This window comes from Ctenopharyngodon idella, chromosome 24 (genome assembly GCF_019924925.1).
Source record: "Ctenopharyngodon idella isolate HZGC_01 chromosome 24, HZGC01, whole genome shotgun sequence".
Classification (NCBI taxonomy): domain Eukaryota; kingdom Metazoa; phylum Chordata; class Actinopteri; order Cypriniformes; family Xenocyprididae; genus Ctenopharyngodon; species Ctenopharyngodon idella.
Genome location: NC_067243.1, coordinates 29,099,623 through 29,124,195, shown reverse-complemented (window position 1 = coordinate 29,124,195; position 24,573 = coordinate 29,099,623). Strand labels below are relative to the sequence as shown.

The 24,573-nt window shown below is 36.7% G+C and overlaps 1 protein-coding gene and 2 long non-coding RNA genes across 3 annotated transcripts; all 3 read left to right on the top strand.

Annotated features, from left to right (window-relative positions):
• The first annotated feature begins 158 nt into the window (after positions 1–158).
• Positions 159–1,808, top strand: LOC127506943 (uncharacterized). The gene is made up of 4 exons (XR_007928176.1): positions 159–345; positions 445–874; positions 1,430–1,505; positions 1,788–1,808. It is a non-coding gene; the product is annotated as an uncharacterized LOC127506943 (long non-coding RNA).
• Positions 1,809–6,389: 4,581 nt separating this feature from the next.
• On the top strand, positions 6,390–9,170 carry LOC127506945 (uncharacterized). Its single transcript, XR_007928178.1, has 2 exons — positions 6,390–7,056; positions 7,185–9,170. It is a non-coding gene; the product is annotated as an uncharacterized LOC127506945 (long non-coding RNA).
• An 11,757-nt stretch (positions 9,171–20,927) lies between these two features.
• Positions 20,928–23,783, top strand: LOC127506775 (uncharacterized). Its single transcript, XM_051883603.1, has 2 exons — positions 20,928–22,292; positions 22,667–23,783. The coding sequence occupies exons 1-2, from the start codon at positions 22,099–22,101 to the stop codon at positions 23,532–23,534; spliced, it is 1,062 nt and encodes a 353-aa protein (XP_051739563.1). The 5' UTR covers positions 20,928–22,098; the 3' UTR covers positions 23,535–23,783.
• Positions 23,784–24,573: the final 790 nt, after the last annotated feature.

The following is a 24,573-nucleotide window of genomic DNA, read 5'->3' as shown; positions in this document are numbered from 1 at the left end:
TGATTAACTTTGAGTTTTATTCAAGAGACTGCATTTATGTTTGTAACCTCTGAGACCCTTGAACTGCCACTGGATTCAACAATAGTTACTAAAGGTTACATTAGTGAGAATGTAAATGATCATTCTGTAACTCTAGTGTATATTAGTTTGTCTGTTGTAAATCCTGCCCACTTCTTTGCATTGTCACACATGCTTCAGTGCTCTGAGAGTGTTTATAGTGCTGTGAGTTTAACACTTCATGACTGAGAGCAGAACAGAACACAATCTTCATCATCACACAAGACAAAAGAACAACAATGAACAAAATCACCTTCTTCATCTGGACTCTCACACTGTTTATTCAGGGTAAGGCTGGTAAAAACTGACTCTGGTTTTGGTGTTCTTGTAAAAGTATATGATGGTAGTAGTTTTAAACACTAATTGTTTTTCTTTTCTCTTCTTCAGAATCCAGAGGAGTGACTCTGACTCAACCTGAAGTTAAAACTGTCCAACAGGGTCAAACAGCTACAATAGAGTGTCATATAGATGTAGGAATATACGATGATCGTTTAGCCTGGTATCAGCAGAAACCTGGAGAAGCTCCTAAACTCCTGATTTATTGGATCAACAGACTCCAGTCAGGAACTCCATCTAGATTCAGTGGCAGTGGAACAGCAAATACTGGACGAGATTTCACTCTGACCATCAGTGGAGTCCAGACTGAAGATACAGGAGATTATTACTGTCAGAGTGAACACTATATCAACAGTAAATATGTGTTCACACAGTGATAAAGAGTGGTACAAAAACCTCGGTCAGTCAGACGTCACAGTGATGCACTGATACAGCTGAGAGATACTGCAGCTGCTGATGGAGGATCACAAACAACACAATGGTAATGTTTAGCAAAGTTTCTAAAGACTTTTAAAATTAATTAATAAAGTGAATATACATTTATATGTAGTCATTTATTTTTTTATGAAATAACAGTAATACTTTACAATAAGGTTCATTAGTTAACATTAGTTAACTACATCAATTAACATGAACTAATAATGAACTGCACTTATACAGCATTTATTAATCTTTGTTAATGTTAATTTCAACATTTACTAATACATTATTAAAATCTTGTTAACATTAATTAATGCACTGTGAACTAACATGAACAAACTATGAACAACTGTATTTTCATTAACTAATGTTAACGAAGATTAGTAAATACAGTAACAGATGTATTGCTCATGGTCAGTTCATGTTAGTTAATACATTAACTAATGTTTAACTAATGAACCTTATAGTAAAGTGTTACCGAAATAACCGTTAGTACTCATATGAATTATGGCAGCACTGGGATGTTTTATTGTTTGTGTTTCAGATCACAGTAAGAGAGCGATGTGGAGTGAAGCAGAAATAGCAGTTGTTTTTAATGTGTTTTCTCTCACTCCAGGATTGAAAGAAGCGGTTTCTTTCTCCAGTGGTTGTGGAAAAATATGCATACTAACTGATCAGATTTAGTCTGAAAGGTAAGTTAGAAAGTTCTTGCTTATAGAAGTGTTATATAAAAGTAATATGACATTCACAGTCGTGCTGCTCTTCATGTCTATGGTAGAATCACAGCCGTGCTGATATTCAGTATAACTGCACTCTTGATCATGTGAAACTGATTAAATGTGGCAGGATGAAATAAACAGCACCTGGAGATCACGTGACCCTTCGGCAGCAATGCACTCACAGTCCTTCGCTTGTCTCACTTTGTCAGATAATGTATAATCCTGTCAGTAAATTCTGAACCACTCTTTTTCTAGCCCACTATGAGTACACCAGCAGTCAAGGACAATCGAAAAAGAGAGATTGAACAATTGCCAATAAAGAAAAAATTCAAAGATTTCACCATCTCCAGAGAGGATCTCGACACTGCTATTGCTAACGGTATCAAGCTAATGCTCAAAGAGCAACAAAGTACTCTCTATTCAGTTGTGGCTTCGACAGTAAGAGAAGTGATAGACACGTGACCGGGTCGAGTCTGTTCAGGCTGCTGCACGTGAGGATAGGAGGACAGTCACAAACTCACCAACTCACCAAAAATGACGGACATTGAAGACAGGAGCAGGAGAAATAACGTACGACTGGTGGCTCTGCCTGAGGGGGCGGAGGGCTCTGATGCAGCGGGCTTCCTCAGAGCTCATCTTTCCAAGTGGATCTCTTCACTGAAAGGCCGTGACATCGAGATTGACCGGGCCCATCACGTGTATGACTGAAGGAAAAACTCTGATCGGCTGCGTACTCTCATCTTCCGTGTACTAAGATGCATGACAGGTCGGTGGTCCTGAAGGGTGCTCGGCAGGCGTATCCGGTAAAATATACACAGGACAATGTCACGCCACTATTTTTTCCCGACTTTAGTCCAGCCTCAACTACCAAGAGAAAGAGCTTTAATCCAGTCTTGAAGAAGATCAACGCACTCGGTCTCCAGGCCTTCCTCATCTATCCGGCGGCAATTAAACTACGGCACAAAGGTGAGCAGATGATGTTCGACTCTCCTCAAAAGGCGGAAGATTTTGTCAGTTCCTTCACAGAAGATATACTCTGCAGCGGGAAGGCAACGGCTTCCGTCTCCATCCCTTCAGCTCAACAAGGGGATAAAGTTTATGATGATCCTCACTGTCCTTAAAGGGTTAGTTCACCCAAAAATGAAAATAATGTCATTTATTACTCGCGCTCATGTCGTTCCACACCCGTAAGACCTTCGTTAATCTTCGGAACGCAAATTGAGATATTTTTGTTTAAATCCGATGGCTCCATGAGGCCTCCATAGCCAGCAATGACATTTCCTCTCTCAAGATCCATAAAGGTACTGAAACCATACTTAAATCAGTTCATGTGAGTTCATGAATATTTTTGGTGCACCAAAAAAAACAAAATAACGACTTATTTAGTGATGGCTGATTTCAAAACACTGCTTCATGAAGATTCGGAGCACAATGAATCAGCGTGTCGAATCCGCAGTTCGGAGCGCCAAAGTCACGTGATTTCAGCAGTTTGGTGGTTTGACACGCTGATTCATCACGCTCCTAATCTTCCTGAAGCAGTGTTTTGAAATCGGCCATCACTAAATAAGTCGTTTTTTTTTTTTTTGGCGCACCAAAAATATTCTCTTCGCTTTATAATATTAATATTGAACCACTGTACTCACATGAACTGATTTAATATGTTTTTAGTACCTTTATGGATCTTGAGAGAGGAAATGTCATTGCTCCCTATGTAGGCCTCACGGAGCCATCGGATTTAAACAAAAATGTCTTAATTTGTGTTCCGAAGATCAACGAAGATCTTACGGGTGTAAAACGGCACGAGGGTGAGTAATTAATGACAGAATTTTCATTTTTGGGTGAACTAACCCTTTAAGAGAACGATAACAAGGTGGCCATGGACACTTTATCCCCTTGGAATTATAAGGTTCTGTCTGCGTTCTGAGCGGTTTTGAGATATTGAGCTTCAAAGTTTTTGCATTCCATATAGCAAAAACTATATGGGGAACAAGTTTCTTTCAAACATGAAAATGACAGGGACAGTAAATGTATTCTAAATGTACAATATCAAAATCCTCTCAAATTTGTAAATGGGGATTTTTGGAACGGGTCAAATGCAGATAGAACCTTTTAATTCTAAAAAAAAAAAAAAAAAAAAAAACACTTTTCGCTTGGAATTATAAGGTTCTATCTGGTAAAAAATTAATTGAAGCAATAATTTTCAAGAAACACAAACAGTTTGCTTATAATTTCCTTTAAAACAAAATTAGTGTTGTAACAATGTGTTGACATGCATGAGAAAGTTTAATTTAATAGTTTTTATGACATTTATTTTTTTATATTTTAAATGAATATTTATATATGGGTAATTTAACACATTATTGCAGGAACCATTTAAGTATAAGTTTCCTTTTGTTTAGACAGAAAGCAGCAATATTGTAAAATTTAAGACATTTTAAGACTAAAAAACTGCAAGAAAACAGACAATGCTTCAGCAAAGGTGTTTAACAAAGTTTAATAAACATTGAAAAATGTTTCACTGATTATATATAATTAAAAATATTTCACATTTAAAATATTTAAATTACTTCAACTATGCAACAACTCAGTTTTTACCAACAATGTAAAATTTAACATTTCATCTCACTTAATCTAGTATACACTTTAATCCAGTTTGCCATAGCGTAGAGCTTTATATCTACATACAGCTCAATTCAAGCACACAGGATGGATCAAGGTTAAAACATAACCTAATATGTACATAACTTTCCCTCGTATGACAATGACGTGACTGGAAATAAGTAAATAGACTACAAAACCCGGAACTATCCTTTTAATAGCGCTGCTGGCTAACGTTAGCATGGTGTCTAACTGAAAATAACTCCCTAACAAAAGATACAGCAAAACACACAACAAGACTGTAATTCCCTGGAATTTGGGCTGCTGTCATTGTCAAGATCATAAATAAAATAGTCGATCATGAGCTTTCTAATAAACATCGCGTTGTGTGAAATTATTTAGTCTTCACCGATTTAGCGTTTTCGTGAACATCACAAAAAAGAAACATCACATAATGTAAATAAGTTGTCACAGAATATGAATATGTGAATAACTCAATTTTGACAAAAATGTCAGATAGAACCTTCTAATTCCAAGGGGACGACTTGTTCATTTCTTTTTGGAATCTTGTCCTGTACGCTCGTCCGCTGACTCGTAAATGGGCCTGGGGACATGTCTTGTGTTGAAGTGGACTGGTCAACATTTGTTTCTGTTGTTTGCGCACACCTACATTCTCGTGTACATGTACATTGTTGTTTGTCGTTCCTTTTTCTTGTTTTTTTTTTTTTGTTTGTTTTTGTTTTGTTTTTTCTGTTCCCTTTAACAGGCATTTATTTATCTTGCTTTTCTTTTAAGAGGATTATGCATCACAATGGATTGGTATCTAGCATACATCTTTATCATGAGGTACTTTTCTCCACATGTTTTGGGAATGTCCAGTTGTTTTTATGGACTCATGTGAATTCTGTTTTGTCCTTTTTACTACAAACTGATTACGTCTCTAATCCAGGTTTATGTCTTCTCAATGACGATTCTAACTGCTGTATGAGTTCATTAAAGAAGAGAATGTTGTTTGCTGGTTTACTCCGCACATGTGTGCAAAAACATATTGGATTCAAAGCCTCCTTAAAATAGTGACTTGTGAATGTACAACAGCACGAATCAACAAGGCTAAACCCAGTACCACTGATGCATATTGGACTATATATAGGAATTACAATATAATGTATTTTTTTTTTCTCTCTCTCTTCTCTCTCTTCCCCTTTCAGATTGTAAAATTATTGATAACATGTCTGTTGCTCCCCTTTCCCCGTTTGTTTGTTTAAATGGATGTTTTGTTAAATCTATAGACAATGAAAAAAAATGATCTGAAATTGACATTTGACATTTGAACTCCAGTGAAGTCCACTATATGGAGAAAAATCCTGGAATGTTTTCCTCAAAATCCTTAATTTATTTTTGACTGAAGAATGGATGACATGGGGGTGAGTAAATTATCAGGAAATTTTCATTCAGAAGTGAACTAATCCTTTAAGAGACACAAATTCAATAGAAATGCAAATGACCTGCATGTATTTGTGAGATGATGTGTCAAAGCAGAAGTCGTCTCAAGCTGGTTTTGTGATCTTGACAATCAGTTCAATGTTCTTCAGTGGCCTTCAAGATCATAGATCTGAATCCAACAGAAAACCTTTGGAACAATAAGAGATCTGCAGATATTATGGGATTCAATCATGTCAACATGGAGCAGAATCCAGAAACCATCTTGGAAACCTTTTATCACGCCCTCATTGATAGATTTTACTGCTTTGCAAATTTTTCAAAAGATTTTTTACACTCTTGTCCCAGACTCAAACGTTCAGTCTAAGCCTGTGAAAATCCATCAAAGATATCCTAATATTACTACATATTAAATCTATGATGACCTAAATAAACAAAGTGTGAAATAAACTGAAACAATTATTTAAAAATGATGACCATATAGTTACAGCATCATTTCCAACTGTTTAAGAGACAATAGTGTCAGTGGAGATGATTGAGATTAAATATGAGACATGTGATGTATGTGGAAAACAAAGAGAAATAAACATAAATATCAGTTATGAATGCAATATTTGTACTGACTATGATCTTGATGAAAAATGAGGCTTATTGCAGAATTAAGAGTGATTAACAATAAAACATCTAAACTAAATCTGCAGATGATTCCATTCATTTCCATAATAATGTACTGGACAATGAATAATAATCCTGTACATGCAAATATATTACAATTTAGCAGTAAATGTACACTGTGATGCAATCCCTGATCAGTCTGACAGTTGAACTGAGTTTGTTATGAACTGTAACATGACGACACATTCAGTCAGCTGCAGTATCTCAGTAAAGGCTGTTGAACTGAACTGTTAGACGCTCCATTACTGACACTGCAGTTCCACACAGTAGAAGAGCACAGTGTGTTTTAATGCTGCTGGAGCTCATGGATGTTGTTCAGTACCAGAGAACTGAGAAATCTTCCACCCTGAACACTGATATTGTGTCATTCAGAAACACAATTAAACCAAAGAGCTGCTGCAGTTTATTACATCAACTAATAATGAGCCCAGAACAGTGTAGAATGAATGATAGAAAGTGTTCAGTGACCTTACAAAATATTAATAATGACCAAATCAATAATATACATGATTCTGTCAATAGACTTCAGAAACGTGTGTATAATTGTTTGACATGTTTCACAACATGAGGAAGTTGTTGGAAAATGTGTTTGTGACTGATCTACAGTCTTCAGGATAATGATTTAAATAGAGAGAGTCACTTTGCATTGTCACACATGCTTCAGTGCTCTGAGAGTGTTTATAGTGCTGTGAGTTTAACACTTCATGACTGAGAGCAGAACAGAATACAATCTTCATCATCACACAAGACAAAAGAACAACAATGAACAAAATCACCTTCTTCATCTGGACTCTCACACTGATCGCTCAAGGTTTGTGTAATGCAGCTCCACAATTATTCTCTTGAAATAATAAATGTTTATCATTTTATATAATATTTTTTTTAGAATTTATAATTGTATTATTATAATTATTATTTTCTTCTTCTTCTTTCTCTCAGAGTGTAGAGGACAGATCACTGTAACTCAGAGTCCATCAATAACAGCAGCTCAACCAGGACAAGAAGTCAGAATAAACTGTAAAACCAGCAGTAGAGTGTATAGTGGTAATGAGTTACACTGGTACTTACAGAAACCTGGAGAAGCTCCTAAACTCCTCATATATGCAGCAACAAGCCGTAATACTGGAACTCCATCTAGATTCAGTGGCAGTGGATCTGACAGTGATTTCACTCTGACCATCAGTGGAGTCCAGACTGAAGATACAGGAGATTATTACTGTCAGAGTGTACACTGGATCAACAGTAAATATGTGTTCACACAGTGATAAAGAGTGGTACAAAAACCTCGGTCAGTCAGACGTCACAGTGATGCACTGATACAGCTGAGAGATACTGCAGCTGCTGATGGAGGATCACAAACAACACAATGTTTTATCAAACCTTTCAGAAACATTATTTATTTATTTTGATGTACTAAGCATGTAACACAATCTTTATATTATATAAATGTTAGTGGTGCTTGGCACTGCAAAACTTGCCACTACAATGTAATCTAACTGCAGGAAAGTCCGTCACTTTAACTGCACTTCCATGCTTCATCACTAGATGGCGTGTCTGTTACATAACTGAGTTCTCTATCTGTCAGTCACTTTGACGTTGTGTCGATGTGATGACACTAGTGTAGTGTTTCTCAACCTTTTTTACTCGATGGCCTCCTCCTTCACCAGATCAATACTGCAGTGCCCCCCTAAGATGCCTGACATTTCCTCTTATATTGAACTTCCACAGCAAAGAGAGAAAAGTTTTTGTATTTAAGCCTTTTTATTAACATTTGTTTGCATTATTACTCTTCTACTGCATGTTTTGTAATATTCTTTAATATTCTTTTTGAAAACATAATTGGTAAATTAAAGCTATGCTTTATAACTTAAAAGAAATCCCTCTGCTAAATTATAATACTCTGATGTTACCCAGGTCGAGTGATTGCATCTGTGCCAACAGAACGATTGAGACTCCCATCTAAAGCCTGTCGGTTCACGTCGTCCCTGATAACAAGAACTTAATGCTGTTGGACAGGCTGTCTCTGCTGTACATGCCACGGACATGAACGAGGATAGTCCCGACCCAGCACACATGCAGGTACTATGCTCGTTTACCGATTTATTAATAATTAATAATCATCAATAATTAATAATAATAATAAAAAAGTTTTCAAAAACGTAATTTCTCTCATCACTACAGCAAACATTTTGAACATGTGTATGTTTGGCTTTATATTCATTGATACATCAGACCATGTAACGTTGTATCTGGAATGGTAAAACATTGTTGACTTATCTTAAGTGTCTGAATTTCTCAGAAGCTCTTATAGCGCTGCAGGACTAGCCTACAGCAAACACTGAACCAGACTATTAAATGTTGAGCAAGGGATCTCATTGGCTGCAGGATCAGCAGAGACCAATCAGCCTGAGTCATTTGGTATTGATGTGATTGCTTACAGACTGCATGTAAAGGACCGATCGAAGCCTGTGCCATCTTCAGTTTCATGACTGAACTAGATTTCTGACATGACAATTCTTGGAGAGTTTATCATGGTAATGAATATGACAATGTTAATGTGTTTGGTCTGCTGCTGTTGATTATATCTGCTGTAGAGTACAGAACTTTCCACTGCCAAAACACACACAACATGCTGCTGCTGTACGAGCAAACATGAATCACCCCATAGCAGATCTGGACAGGTGGAGCTGGGGGAGGTGGAGGGTTTCTGAAAGTACACTGCACTGCTACAGCAAACAATAGACAAGTGTTTGAATGTTGAGCAGCAAGATCATTGACTACTGATACAGCAGGAATCATTCAGTTGTGTCCTGTAGAGAATGATGTGTAAATGTGTATGTCTGACTCTGTATATTTACTGTTACTGTGCTTTGGTGATGTAAAGCCTTTCTTTTAACCCTGTCAGTAAAACTATTGGACTCTGAATGTATATCGTCCTGATCTCTCTTCTGTCTTTTGCATTCAGAGGGTGTTTTACATGAGCGGCACATGCTTCACTGCTCTGAATGTGTTTATAGCTCTATGAACTGAACATGACATGATCAAGAGCTCTTCTTCATCAACCAACAAACATGACTTTCAGCTGCAGCTGCTCATAAACACAATCACACACAACACCGATCACAGACAAACACTAATAACACTAGATCATCTAAATCAACATCAATCTTGTGTTTATGAAGAGAATGAGTCAGTGTTTAATATGATCATCATGTTTTAGGTGTAATATATGATCCCTGTCAATCAAACTGAACAGACTGAATTCAGTCACTTCTGCTGTCTGGACGTGATGCTTCCCATTTGATTTTCATATATATTTTCATCACCATATTTTCAGCAAGAGTAAAACTGGTGTGTTCCAGTCCAGATCATGTGACCAATCAAACAGTGAGACTGAAAAGCCCATTTGCATTGTCAGGGTGGAGTGATTCTGATCCTCTCAGAATAGAGCAGCTCTGTCTCCAGAGACCATGTTCAAACCGCAAGAGCTTTATTTGACATTTACATCAAGCTTGTGAAAAGCACCTGCATCTTCATCTGTTAGTTGAATGATTTTGTCAGACACAAAGTGAACTTGTTGAGAAGCTTTATTGAATGTTACAGCAGATTGAAAGATCACACAGTGCTTTGACACGCCAGCTCTCTTTCAGTATTGAGTTGTAAATCACTACAGCTGCAGCACTAGACTCATGTGAATCCTGCCTGACACAGGACACTCAGATATGGCTCATCTTCAGGAGAGAAACATCAGCACTCAGAGCTCTTGTGGAACGAGACCTCATGAGGAGCTCCATCATGTGTTACTCTGCAGACGTACACCTCTCCCTTTTCCCAGCGTGCTTTGCTGAGGGTCAGGACGCTACTGCGGCTGTAGCGGCCGTCCCGCTGGCTCTCTGCGCTGGTCACGACCCCCTCGGTGACCTCTGACCCGTCCAGTGTCCAGCTCACCAGCGCCCCCTGTGGAGAGTAAGAGCTGAGCAGGCAGAGCAGTGCGGCTGAGTCTCCAGAGATCTGCAGAGAAGAGGGCGGCAGCAGAGACACTGAGGGCTTCACTGTGGGACCAGCTGCAGGAGACAAACACAACACATTCACAAACACAAAGAAAACACACTGTTTCACTCACAGCATTTCAACAGCAGCAAAAATCATGACAATCTGATCCTTCATGTCATTCAACATCACTAGAGCTCATATAATATACAATATACAAACTACACAATCACTATATACATTTAAATCAAACCTCAGAAGTTAAATTAAATGTTGTAACACACTGACTGCTTTAATTCCAGCAGTTTTAAACTCTGAACATTAAGTTCTTAAATTTTACTTGAGATATTCAGCTCAAAATGTAACTCAATTTCAAACAGAATTAAAACAACTGAATCATACATATATTTTGTTTGTATTAAAAAACACTAATATGAGCAAAAGAGATTCAGTTTCATTGACTGAACTACAGAAAATATCAACATTTACAATCTGATGCCAAATCTCTTTTTTTCCCCCATGATATCTACAATGAAAGATGAACTATATGAACACAGTGTAGAAATAAATGAAGGAAAAATAAACTAGTAATAAACTGATTAAACTCATAGTGAGACACATTATGGAAAAATATTTAGATTTTTTTGAAAGGAATAATGCTGTTCTTCTGAATGAATAAACATGACAATATCATTGTTTTAGATTTAATAATTATAAAACAATATCAGTAAGACTTTACTTAAAGCCTTCATACACAGTACATTATAAAAGTATTTTTAATGCATTAATTAAGCATCATTATACACATTATACTGCATGTATGAACTCATGAATAATTCATTAAGCAGTTATAACACATTATAATATCATCTAGTCACTGTTACACCTTTAGAAAGTATAATGGGTTAAAACAAATTGCAAACAACCAATTTCAGATGTAACATTGAATTTGTCAATATAATGGCTTTTAATTTTGGTTACAATTATTTATGAAAAGGCATTATTTATGGATACCTTTAAAACACATTATACATAAATGCTTCAAGTAAAGTTTCAGCACAATATTATTATTAAAAATAAAAAATGTTTTTGTTTCAACTGTAAAACACTCTCTGAAATCTAAATTGTATTGTTTTTTTTTAAATAGTTAATTAAAAGGACTTACCGAGCACCAGTTTAGTTCCTCCACCGAATGTGTACCACAGTGATACAATCTAATGAAACGGTCGTACAAAAACCTCTATTCCACTCGAGTGAACACAAACTCCAGCAGAGAGAGAGAAACAACACTTCAACACACTGATATTAGAAGAAACTCAGATCTTCTCAACACTCAAACATTCAGTTTGGACAAAATGATTTTCAAAAAAGAACAACAAACACACTTTCACTCAAAATGTTTGTTGTTGCAAAAACAGTGTAATTATTTTCATGATCAGCTGAAGAGTTCATTAATCTTATTTAAAACATGATTCAGTTTGACTTTATATGTTATATTTCTCATTCATTCTTTAGTCTTCTGCTGATATAACAGTTTAAAGAAATATATCTGATGATCTGTGACCTCTGAGGTGACCTTTGACCTCTTTTATCATGGATGATGTTGTGGAGTTTCTCATAATGATCTTCTGTTGTTCATATGAAGCTCAATCATCATGATTCACAGAAAAACCTGCAGCTTCAAATAAATTAATCAATAATTCTGAACATTTCATAAGCACATTGTTTAATCTAGTGTCACATGACCTGATTATGAGTCCTGATGAACATGTCAACCTTCATCAAAACACCATTATGTATCTTTTTTTTTTTTACTCTAAATACAGTAAAACTTTTTCTCATTGTTAACATGTTTTTAAAGATGTAGTACATTACTGTACTCACAAAGAAATAATTATTGTGTTTGACAAATATGTTTAAAATGATCGACTTTCATGATACTATAGTCATTTTAAGGGCCTAAAAAAATATTTTATTTTTCTTCCTTAAGTTGGCCACCATTTTGAGATCACATGACCAGCTGAATGCTGCTCACTTTCCCTGCGTCCCAATGTCCATACTATCCATCCTAAATAGTATGTGAGATTAAAATAAGTGTGTCCCAAAGCATAGTATGTTGGAAAGAGTATGCCAAAAGTCCCCGGGTGGTCTAATATTTCCAGTAGATTTTGGAAGTGTGGATCCGTGCACACTATAAAGGCTAATATTGCCCACAACCCATTGCGCTTTGGATGAGGATTCAGTTCAGAACTACAAACACGAGTAAAAAGTGTTAAAAAACTACAAAACATGGTGGATATGCGCGACCGACGCTGAGAGGTTTGAGTGACTAATAATCAGTTCAACCTGATAGAAAATATTTATTTAATGTTATCCGTGTTATATTTCACCTGCAATACCAATGTGGACTTTTATAAAGATCTGATTGGCCATTAACTTTTAAATGCATCATTATGCATTAATATGAGGAGAGTTCTCCACATGAAAGACCTGCGACTGCAGATCAACATGCTACTACATTTCTCTCCGATACGGTAGGAAATTAGCTAAATGAAATGTGGAGGATGTAAGATGATTGACAGGCCAGTTTACGGTGACAGGATGCGACAGAGAGCAAAGACGCAATTGTATGATGTGATAGTATGTCCCAAAGCTTGTCTACTCTTTTGCTAAAGTATGTACTTTTTGTTCACAGAAAGAGTACATACTTTTAGGGCGTAATATAAGTAGGCGAATTGGGACGCAGCATCAATCTTGGTCACATATTATCAGAAACATTCACCTTATATAAATGAATCATGAATGAGAGTGAATAGATTATTTCTACAGCGGCACTGAAAGCTGAAAATGCTTCATCCACACTGACAGATGTTCATATAAAGTCAAAGACTAGTGTCTTATCAGTCTGCAAAACATAAACAAAAAAACATTTTATAATTAAAATTAAAAAAATATTTTCAATAATCAATATTTACAATTATTACAAACAACAGCAATATTAGGTTGCACTTTATTTCGAGGGTCACTTTTGATATTCTACTAACTATAAGTAACTTGTCAACTACATGTCAACTAACTCTCATTAGTGTATTAGTAGACTGTAGTAGACTGTTAGGTTTGGGTTCAGTTAAGTGGAATAAGTTGACATGTAGTTGTAAAGTTACTTACAGTCAGTAGAATGTCTAAAGTAGACCACTGAAATACCAAATCTTATATGTAGAGAGTTTATTAGTTTGTTATCAGCACACGCTGTTGTAAATCCTGCCCACTTCTTTGCATTGTCACACATGCTTCAGTGCTCTGAGAGTGTTTATAGTGCTGTGAGTTTAACACTTCATGACTGAGAGCAGAACAGAACACAATCTTCATCATCACACAAGACAAAAGAACAACAATGAACAAAATCACCTTCTTCATCTGGACTCTCACTCTGTTTATTCAAGGTTTGTGAAATACAGTTGTTTTTTTTTGTTGTTGTTGTTTTTTAAATTCTATTAAAATATTTTCATTTGTGTTTTCTCTCAGAGTGTAGAGGACAGTACACTGTAACTCAGAGTCCATCAATAACAGCTCAACCAGGACAAGAAGTCAAAATAAACTGTAAAACCAGCAGTGCAGTGTATGGTGGTAATGCTTTAGCCTGGTACTTACAGAAACCTGGAGAAGCTCCTAAACTCCTCATATATACAGCAACAAGCCGTTATACTGGAACTCCATCTAGATTCAGTGGCAGTGGATCTGGCAGTGATTTCACTCTGACCATCAGTGGAGTCCAGACTGAAGATACAGGAGATTATTACTGTCAGAGTTACCACTATCCAGGCAGCACTAGGGTGTTCACACAGTGATAAAGAGTGGTACAAAAACCTCGGTCAGTCAGACGTCACAGTGATGCACTGATACAGCTGAGAGATACTGCAGCTGCTCATTCAACACAATCACACACAACACTGATCACAGACAAACATTAATAACACTAGATCATCTAAATAAACATAAATTTGCTTGAAGCTCATCATTATTTTTGCACATAACATGAATATTTTGTTGATGTGATCATGGCTTTTATTCCAGTAAGGACTGTTATTGTTTTATTAGTGTTTCATAGTAAGGACTGATTTCCAAAACTAGTTTAATAATATGATTGTCATAATTTAATTACATTTTTATATTTTTTTTATAGGATGATTGTAGTGATGTTTTCATTTGTTGTATGTAGAGATTGTGGATCTCTTCTGTTGTGTTTGTCTCTTCTCCATCTTCACTCTCAGTGTTTTTCATCATCTCTCTGTTCCACATGATGTTCACTTGAGTTTCTCTGTAAATTATATTCAATGATCTGAATTCAATCCAAACATGTTCTCAAGCTCAACTCTTCAACAGTGAATGTAAGCCACATCTTCAAATCTCACACCACTGAATGATTTACTGTCAGAGACTGGGTTGCTCTCCTCAAATATGTCTCAACATCGTCTCAAACTTTGCGCAGATTTGCCAAATTCTGAAAAAGCCCATTTAAATTCGTACAAGGCCAAATGATCTGAGCTTAAGTTAACTTTATTGTTCATTCTGTTTGTCACGGAGCAGAAATTTGTCTTTGACACTGGTGTCATACATATACATAAATACATCCACAGAAGTGCTTAACAACACGACACACACTGACACACAAACACAGAAATAAACAGAATTACACTATCCACATCATTCCTAACATATTTCCAAACATCCTACAACAATAAAAATTCATCTAAACAATCAATTAAAAAGCGCTATATTGCCAACCGTTCTCTTGCATTATTTCAGAAAATAGTGTGATTTATAATAATCACTGCCATTGGGACAAATAATGTTTTATACGCATTACTTCTGGCCAAAGGAATTTTGAGTCCTGCCCAGATGCGAGCATTTCAAAACCAGAGTGAAGGGGGTGAGTACGGTCTTTAAAAATCACAATTGACATTTTTTTTTTTTTTTTCATAAAACGATCAAACAAGTCCTAGAGTGAGTGTTTATGTCAAGTGATCTTATTTGCCTGATTGGAAACACTTTATAATACTGATCGTTCATTAATGAATAACTACACAGGAACAAATGAGTAATGCATTATTAACACTCTAGTAACTAGTAAAATTAACTATTAACTCTTAACCTCAAAAGTTTACAATGACTCCAGTAGTTACTAGAGAGTTATCATGTTTCTCACTTCAGAATACTGCTCCAAATAATTAGTAATTCCTTCTGAAGGATTTGGTAATACTTCAGTCATTACTAGTGTGTTACCATGACCTTCACTTTAGAATTAATTATACATTATGCATCATTCATGTTAATTATGAACCTGTATATAGTAGTTCTTAGTAGTTCTCTGGGAGGAATGAAAAAACAGTAGTTACTGATTAGCTAATAGTGAACTACCACCTTCAACTGAGCACTGTTACTTACATCATTTACAGTAATTCAGCGATGTTCTTGTAAGCTGAAAAGTCATCTTCTCCTCTGTCATTTTGAAAGCTCTGCGTAAGAAACTTTGGGTGCTTCTCAAACAGAAGACTGTGTCCTTCATAGTCCAGTCCTTCTGAGGCTTGTAGACTAGTATTCTCAGCATTAAAAGGCTGCAAATCTCGGCTGCAACGTCATCAAGCGCTGCTGAAGGCCATCTCAATCTGAAGGACCTGGAAGGCAGCCTTTGTTTCGCGCCCTTCATTCTGCCTGTTCTGAAGGATGGATCAGACGTATCCTTCGCTGCCTTCAATTACCCACAATCCTCTCTGCACGCATTTCAGAAAACATGGCGGGAAGTGAGTCGACGTCAAGCATGCCCGAATTCATTATGAAATGTAAGTTAAATGTTTTAATTATGTTTTGTTGTAAATTAATCACAAATTGGTAAACTACACATGCTATAAAGCACTACGAGACCACAGACGGTTGCCATATATTACAGTGTAGCAATTACATAGCATAATACCATTTCTGTCTTCTTTAGAATGAAATGTTGTATTTATATTGTTTAATGGACCTGAGCTAACATGCCCTAACAAGGAACAGTTGTATTTTAACTATTGTTTTGTATTTTAACTAATGTTAACAAGCTAGGATTCATAAATAGTGCAACAAATGTGTTGTTCATTGTTAATGTTAGTTAATCCATTAAGTAATGTTAACTAATGGGACCTTATTTTAATCAGACTGATGTAATGTAGTTTGAATATCTTATTTTTACCTCAAACTGTTAAATATTCAACTAATTTAGGCAGGACTGATACAATATTTGTTACCATTAGTTTCTTTATGCTTTAATGTGAAGAAATATTATTCTGTAATGGACATTACTGAATAACAAATGAAAACATTTGTTCCTTGAGCCTTTAAAATATACATCTTACTTTATTGCATAAACCTTTATGTTCAATATTAAATAAACAGATTAAAACAGTGTAAATTCACATTTATTTCACAATACATATTGTTTCAAAGCAGCTTTACAGAAAATACACGTCTACACAATTTAGAGTGATCTGTTATCAGAGGTGACTGTGAAAGTAATGTCCATTTCAGAAATGTACAGTTTAAGATAATAAAAATCATGCAGTTAGCTAACATGAATTATTTTAGGCCGAATCAATGAGCTCCTTAAAGCAATTATTACAAGTCAAGGCAAGTAAAGTTTAATATTAACTGAAGAACACAAAAAAGTCAAAGGTCACTTTGACTCGAAAAAAAAAAAAGAAAGAAGTCTCTGTATCAGGATTCAGGACTGAGGACAGACAAAAAAACAAAACAACAACCATGAATTAACAAATGCTATGCAGTTGATCAATGTAGCAATTGTATGATTTGTAAATATTGCACAAGCTGCAACCACCTGCAGGTAAAATGAGATCAATAATTTGGTCGTTATAAGAAAGAATGTGTAGCAATATTGTAAATCAGGTGTATCAAGTCAGCTCTAGATCCATATTCATGTGCATATTCTGATTGTATGCCAGTGTTGTGAATGTAAAGAAAAGTGGCTGATTTTACAGTTTTTCATACATTATAAATATAACAATAGCAACAGTTGGTAGGGGCATTCAAAGGCCCTGCAAACTAAGCTGTAGGATGTCCCAGTTGCCAACCAAAACAGGAACACCAGGGTTTCCAGAGTCGGCCTCTACCCATGATGCCTGTCCATCTCCAGCACTGTCAGGAGTTCACTGATGTCCTCCCTGCTGAGACGAAAATCAGGCCTTGTATCCTCTCGACCAAAGAATCTCTGAAGGACAGGAACACTCATATTAATTCAGCTGTAGTGCTGGACCATAGACTGTAAAAAAATATGGACGTAGTGTCCGTGACGTCACCCGTTGATTTCTGAAGAGCATTTTTGAAGCGAAAATGAGGCCGCCGCCATCTTAGCAGCGCGTCACCGCACGTCACTCCCGGATAACTGAAAATGGGCATAGAGGCGGGACGTGGTTGGAACCAAGGTGACTGTTTGCTGATCATGTTAGCAGTTAAATGAGCTATCTATCTAAAATATTAATAAAGATAACAAGTTATATCATTAGAAAGTTCTAAAAGGTGTATTGTCAATCTACGGTGTCATATAGATGCTCCAACACCAGTAATTAATTTGTGTCGGGTGTGCAAATAACAACACGCAAAATCAAACGGGACTCCATACCTTTATAATGAAATAGTGATCGCGAGATGAATCCAATCCGTGGCACTTAATTGGGTAAAATGTCCATGAGTGTCCATTGCAAAAAAAAAAAAAAAAAAAACAGTACTTTTTTGTCCACAGTGAGGCAAGCACCCGCTGAGTTTCGGTTCATTTATCTATAAGACACGCTCCAGTTCACGCGCAAGTGATCGCGCCGGCGCCTCCATGTCATGATTATATTGTGCTATATTTGCTTCTTATTTATCAAATCCAGGCAATTGATTGATAAAACATTGATTAAAATTAAGATACAATTTCTACAAAACGAAATTCCCTTTAAAGAAAGGCTTTCTACAAAACAAAAATTAATGAAGTGGTCAAAATCATGTCTGACTCACTCCATGTCTCCCGATATATTGCGCATCTTATGATGTATTATATCTTACTCATGCTGTTCAATTTTCATAATCAAATAGATGAATTTAAAAAATAGCAAGGCCTATTTAAACATAAATATGAAACTACGTTTTCTTTAATGGCTAACAACACATAGTACAGTACAGAGAAATTTCATGTTGTGAGGAAGAGCGAATCATGAGTCACGAGTCGGATCAAGCATAATTTATTTTTAGACTTATATTTAATATTGGGGGCATCCAAGTTATTTTACATATTTGAATTTTTTTTTTTTTTTTTTTTTACTTCCCTGGTAATTAGTTACTTTTATAATGATGTAACTCCATTACTAACTCAGTTACTATTTGTGAGAAGTAACTAGTAACTATAACTAATTACTTTTTTAAAGTCACGTGCTCAACACTGGTGACAGCCGAGGTTTGCAGCCTTCCATTTGAGAAGCGCCCGAATGCTTTGTCCAAATACCCAAACTTGCGGTCTTGGCCACTTGAGAGCTCGTGCACGTGACAGGAAGTAAGTGCGCAAGACTGTCCCATGTCTTAAAAATGCCAAAGTGCAGTGCCCTTAACGCAAACTAAACCCACACTATCCGAAGCGGTATCCGAGGCTAAGTGTATCCCATCATGCATTATGTCCGGGAACTCACATGCCCTGAAATAGTGAGATGTCAATGAAAACGTTAAATTCAAAGTTAAATTAATTAGATATTACATAAAAATTGGTAGTAAAACATAAAGTGTTGCACATTTTATTGGTGCAAAGATGAGTAGGCTACGTGTATTTTGTACATCATTTGTAACTGCTGTCTATCACTTAATTAGAAGCAGCATAATTTTAATATTGTGTCTTCTGTTAGTTACATAGCGACCACTGAACAGACATTTAGAAGTTTATTTTAAAATGCAAAGTATTGAAAATAATAATTAAAAAAACAAACAAATATATATATATTTGTTTGTTTTTATATATATATATATATATATATATATATATATATAAAAACAATGACTTCCGGTGCCGCACTGATGTAAAAATGTGGAAGTGACCATGTCCATTGGGGTGTATATGCTGCCCAGGAACTTTTTAATTGGTTTAAAGAAACGCCAGGTATCCAATGGTCCACAAATATAGGGAAATGACAGACAGTAATGATTTACTATTTACTACAAACATTTTCACGAGTTCACATTTATATATAATTAAATACAAAAATGTTATGAGTATTTGCCGTGCTGTCTGGGGGGAGGGCTCTGAGCTCGTAATTTTAGCCCGAACCCAGAATATTCCCCCTGATTGTGATAAAAGTAGTCCGAAGTAGTCTGGAGTGAGGAGACGGGGTGGAGGAGGGATGCTGATAAACTGTCAACGAACAGAGGTAAGTCTGCTGTATTTATACCTCTTGTCATTGGTTAAGTTGATTAACTGAATCCTCTCCACCTGAGCTAATTAGGTTAAATATCTGAACCTGCTCCTCCCGAACTTTGTTAATAAAACATAAATTCAGTTCACCTATAGGTGAAATGGGTGCTTCTTAAACAAGGTTTCCAAATGGGTCAGGAGCAGCACAGTCCCGAATGAAACGTCCCCATCTGACTAACAGAGAACCGTATGAGAACGTTCTGTTAATGTCCCAAATGTCCTTTTTGTGACGTTCTTATGTGACCATAGAATAACCAATATGGAACGTCCCCCTAAAGTCATATAAGGAAACTTGAACTGCAGCACTTTCATAACCAAAAGAGGATGTTTCAAGAACATCCCTAATGTTCTGTAAAGGGTCAAGATTTTCATCACCTTTAGAGAACTTTTAGGGAACGATGCGCAAGGTCATGAGAACGTACCCTCCTATGTGAGATGGACGTTCATCTGCACATCATCAGCGTCTCAGTAGTCAGAGTAAAAATAAAACTACTGAACTAACTAAAAATAACATTAGTGAAAATGTAAATCATCATTCTGTAACTGTAGTGTATATTAGTTTGTCTGTTGTAAATCCTGCCTACTTCTTTGCATTGTCACACATGCTTCAGTGCTCTGAGAGTGTTTATAGTGCTGTGAGTTTAACACTTCATGACTGAGAGCAGAACAGAACACAATCTTCATCATCACACAAGACAAAAGAACAACAATGAACAAAATCACCTTCTTCATCTGGACTCTCACACTGTTTATTCAAGGTTTGTGTAACACAGCTCTACAATTATTCTCTTGAAATATTAAATGTTTATAATTTTAGATAATTTTTTTTACAATTTATAATTGTAATATTATTATTATTTTCTTCTTCTTCTTCTTCTTGTTCTTTCTCTCAGAGTGTAGAGGACAGTACACTGTAACTCAGAGTCCATCAATGACAGTTCAACCAGGACAAGAAGTCAAAATAAACTGTAAAACCAGCAGTGCAGTGTATAATGGTAATGACTTAGCCTGGTACTTACAGAAACCTGGAAAAGCTCCTAAACTCCTCATATATGTGACATCACGACGTTATACTGGAACTCCATCTAGATTCAGTGGCAGTGGATCTGGCAGTGATTTCACTCTGACCATCAGTGGAGTCCAGACTGAAGATACAGGAGATTATTACTGTCAGAGTGAACACTGTCCTAGTAGCTGTGTGTTCACACAGTGATAAAGAGTGGTACAAAAACCTCGGTCAGTCAGACGTCACAGTGATGCACTGATACAGCTGAGAGATACTGCAGCTGCTGATGGAGGTTCACAAACAACACAATATTGTATCAAACCTTTCAGAAACATTATTTATTTATTTATTTATTTATTTATTTTGATGTACTAATCATGTAACATCATCTTTATATTATATAAATGTTAGTGGTGCTTGGTCCTGCAAAACTTGCCACTACAATGTAATCTAACTGCAGGAAAGTCCGTCACTTTAATTGCACTTCCATGCTTCATCACTAGATGGCGTGTCTGTTACATAACTGAGTTCTCTATCTGTCAGTCACTTTGACGTTGTGTCGATGTGATGACACTAGTGTAGTGTTTCTCAACCTTTTTTACTCGATGGCCTCCTCCTTCACCAGATCAATACTGCAGTGCCCCCCTAAGATGCCTGACATTTCCTCTTATACTGAACTTCCACAGCAAAGAGAGAAAAGTGTTTGTATTTAAGCCTTTTTATTAACATTTGTTTGCATTATTACTCTTCTACTGCATGTTTTGTAATATTCTTTAATATTCTTTTTGAAAACATAATGGGCTCTAAGCAACGAGAATTCTGATGTATTTCCGCTCATACTTTATACCGGCAGGGGCGCTTCCGGTTTGTTAGGTAAACAAGAGAAACCATCAGCTATGTGGGAGACATGCCCCTCACTAAAACAACAAAGAAAACGACGTAGTTTTATACGGTTTTAAAGTTTTATATGAGTTTATATCTTCTCCATAACCATGGAAAAGACCGTTTTCCGACGTCAAAAACAAATAAAGTCAGCGTCGGAGCACTGTAGTGTCCCGCTGTGCTCTGTGTCTTCACGCTACAACTCCTGTGCTAGTTTTCATTCCTTTCCGGTGAAGGAAGAGATCAGGAAAAAATGGATTTTAAACATTAGAAGGATCAACTTCCAAATCACGAAACACACAAAGGTATGCAATGTACATTTCAAACCAGATGATTTTGTGGAAGGAACACGTAGGAGGCGTCTGAAAAAAGATGCTGTCCCTACAGTATTTGAGTGGAATCGTGAACGTCAAATGCAGCTGCCGAGGTTAAGTGTTTGGGAACGACGAGATCGACCACCGCTACTGGACTCAGATATGGAGGAAAACTAAATGGAAATTGATTGTGGACATGATTATTGTTCAGTTCCGGAGCCTGCAGCTCTGGACTCATCACTATGTGAAAATGAGGAGTTGACGAGAGAGATAGAAGATCTGCGGAAACAGCTGGAGCAGGCCAAGGTGAATAGCCGCTTTGGCCTCCAGAGATTTGCGGGGTCTGATGAGGATATTCGCTTTTACACAAGGTAAAACCATTTTGTGATTATTATTTGCTATGTAAGCCATTAGCACAATGGTAAAGTTTTTTTTAGTCATTGTTGTTTAGTTTTTAGCTCACGTACCTCTCATATTTTTGAATAGGGTTTTACCATCCATCATTGAACATGTTCTGAATGTCTTTATAATCAAGTATCATACAAGTATCATACTAAATGTGATAAATGGGACTAAAGTGCGTAGAATGCAGGGGGAACTTGTGTGTGTGTTGAGGGGTGGGCGTGTGCAAAGTCAGTGTAGTTTCATTATCTGAGAATCAGTTTAAGACTGTAGTAATTACCTAATTATTGTACCATGTGTTATGCCTTAAATGTTTTAAAAGAAACAATTTATTTCTTTGCAGATTTGCAACCTATAAACACATGATGGCCTTCTGGGAACAGATTGAACCTTCAACACACAGGATGATTCGCGTCACCAGCTCCAATGTCACCAGGGAGACTGGGCTATATGTGAAGATTCGGGCACTTCCTGCTATCGATGAATTCTTCCTCTTCATGATGCACCTTGCTTTGGGCCTCAAGCAGAAAGACCTGGCTCATCGCTTCCATGTCCATCAGACTACGGTGAGCCACATCATAACCACTTGGGCGAACTTCCTCTATTTTCTTTTAGGTTCCGTGCAAATTTGGTTGCCGAAAGAGAGAGTACGAGCCTACCTGCCAGAGGAATTTGAGAATTTCCGAGACACCCAGGTTATCCTCGACTGTACCGAGCTCCGCTGCCAAACGCCTTCATCTCTGCTATTACAGAGTGAGGTCTTTTCCAGCTACAAATCTCACTGCACCTTCAAAGCTTTGATAGGACTGGCACCTCATGGTGCAGTAACTTTTGTCTCTGGACTGTATGCGGGGTCAATCAGTGACCGGGAGCTGTTCAAGCAATCAGGGATCATCGACGTCCTCACGCCTGACATGGCCATAATGGTGGACAAGGGCTTCTTAATTGATAACCTGGTACCATGCAAAATCCACAGGCCTGCTTTTGTGACCAAGGGCACAGAAATGTCTGCCGGAGAGGTGAGACACACTCAGTCTGTGGCCAGGCTCAGGGTGCATGTTGAGCGCCTGATCCGGCGGGTGAAGGAACATAAGTTGTTTGACGCAGTCATCCCCTTGTCCATTTCTGGTAGCATTAATCAACTGTTTGCAGTGTCATGTCTTCTCATTAACTATCAGAATGGACCACATGTCAAGGCATGGGCCCAGTGAGTCTACACAGTGTCATTCTTGTCTGTGTACTAAGTCTTTTAAAGTCTTTATTTGGCACATTGAAATGTTGTAAATATACTGTTGTAAATATGTTCTGGAAACTGTCTAATTTTCTTACTATGATGGCCTGTTTTTTTGCTTGCCTTTTGACTTACCACATATAGTTCGTACCAACATTCTTTCATTACTGATACCTGATAATTAACATTCTTCTTGACCAGTTGGTTCATTAAAAAAAGAATTTTACAATCCAACTTTTGACCTCCTTTCTTTGTTAGAGCAGTCATAGTTAAACCTGCAATTGCAACACAGTTCTAATTCTGTCAATCTTCTGCCACCTGCTCAAATATTTACAACTATGGTGAAAGACAAGACTAAGATACAGTATTTTCAAGTGCCTTTTCTATTTATTTGAATGTTGAGTCATAAGTTATATTTATGATATGTGTCTATGATACATTTATTATGATAGTTACCTACAACATTCCTTCGCAATTATTAAAGCAAGCAAATAAATACATAAATAAATATGTACACAAAATCCCTTTCAGAGTCCACCAACAGATGGTCCATGGGCACTGAGAAAAGCTGTACTATTGTATGCTAGTCTACATTGACAGTTATGTAACAGTATAAAAATATCTGTGAAAAACAGCAGTATACAGTGTAACAGTAAAACAACAGTATGTGTACTGTATACTAAGTAACAATTTCCATTTTGTATAGACTCGCAAAAATGAACAATAGATCAGTTCAGATACTGTATAGATTTGTAAAAATAAACTAACACCTGAACTCACTGAACTGATTGAAACTGGTTAATGAACTGATTGAAACTGATTAAACTTATTGAAAGGTACTATGCCCAAGGCCATTGGAGTGACTTACTGCAAACACTTCTGTATGTAGTAGTAAAAGAAAAAATGATCTGCTCTGTCTCTAATGGTGTGCATTACATCAAGATCTTTATAAAGTCGCTCGACTAACATGTCTTCCTGAGCACAAACAACAAAATCACACCACTCTAGCCCTGTCAAGA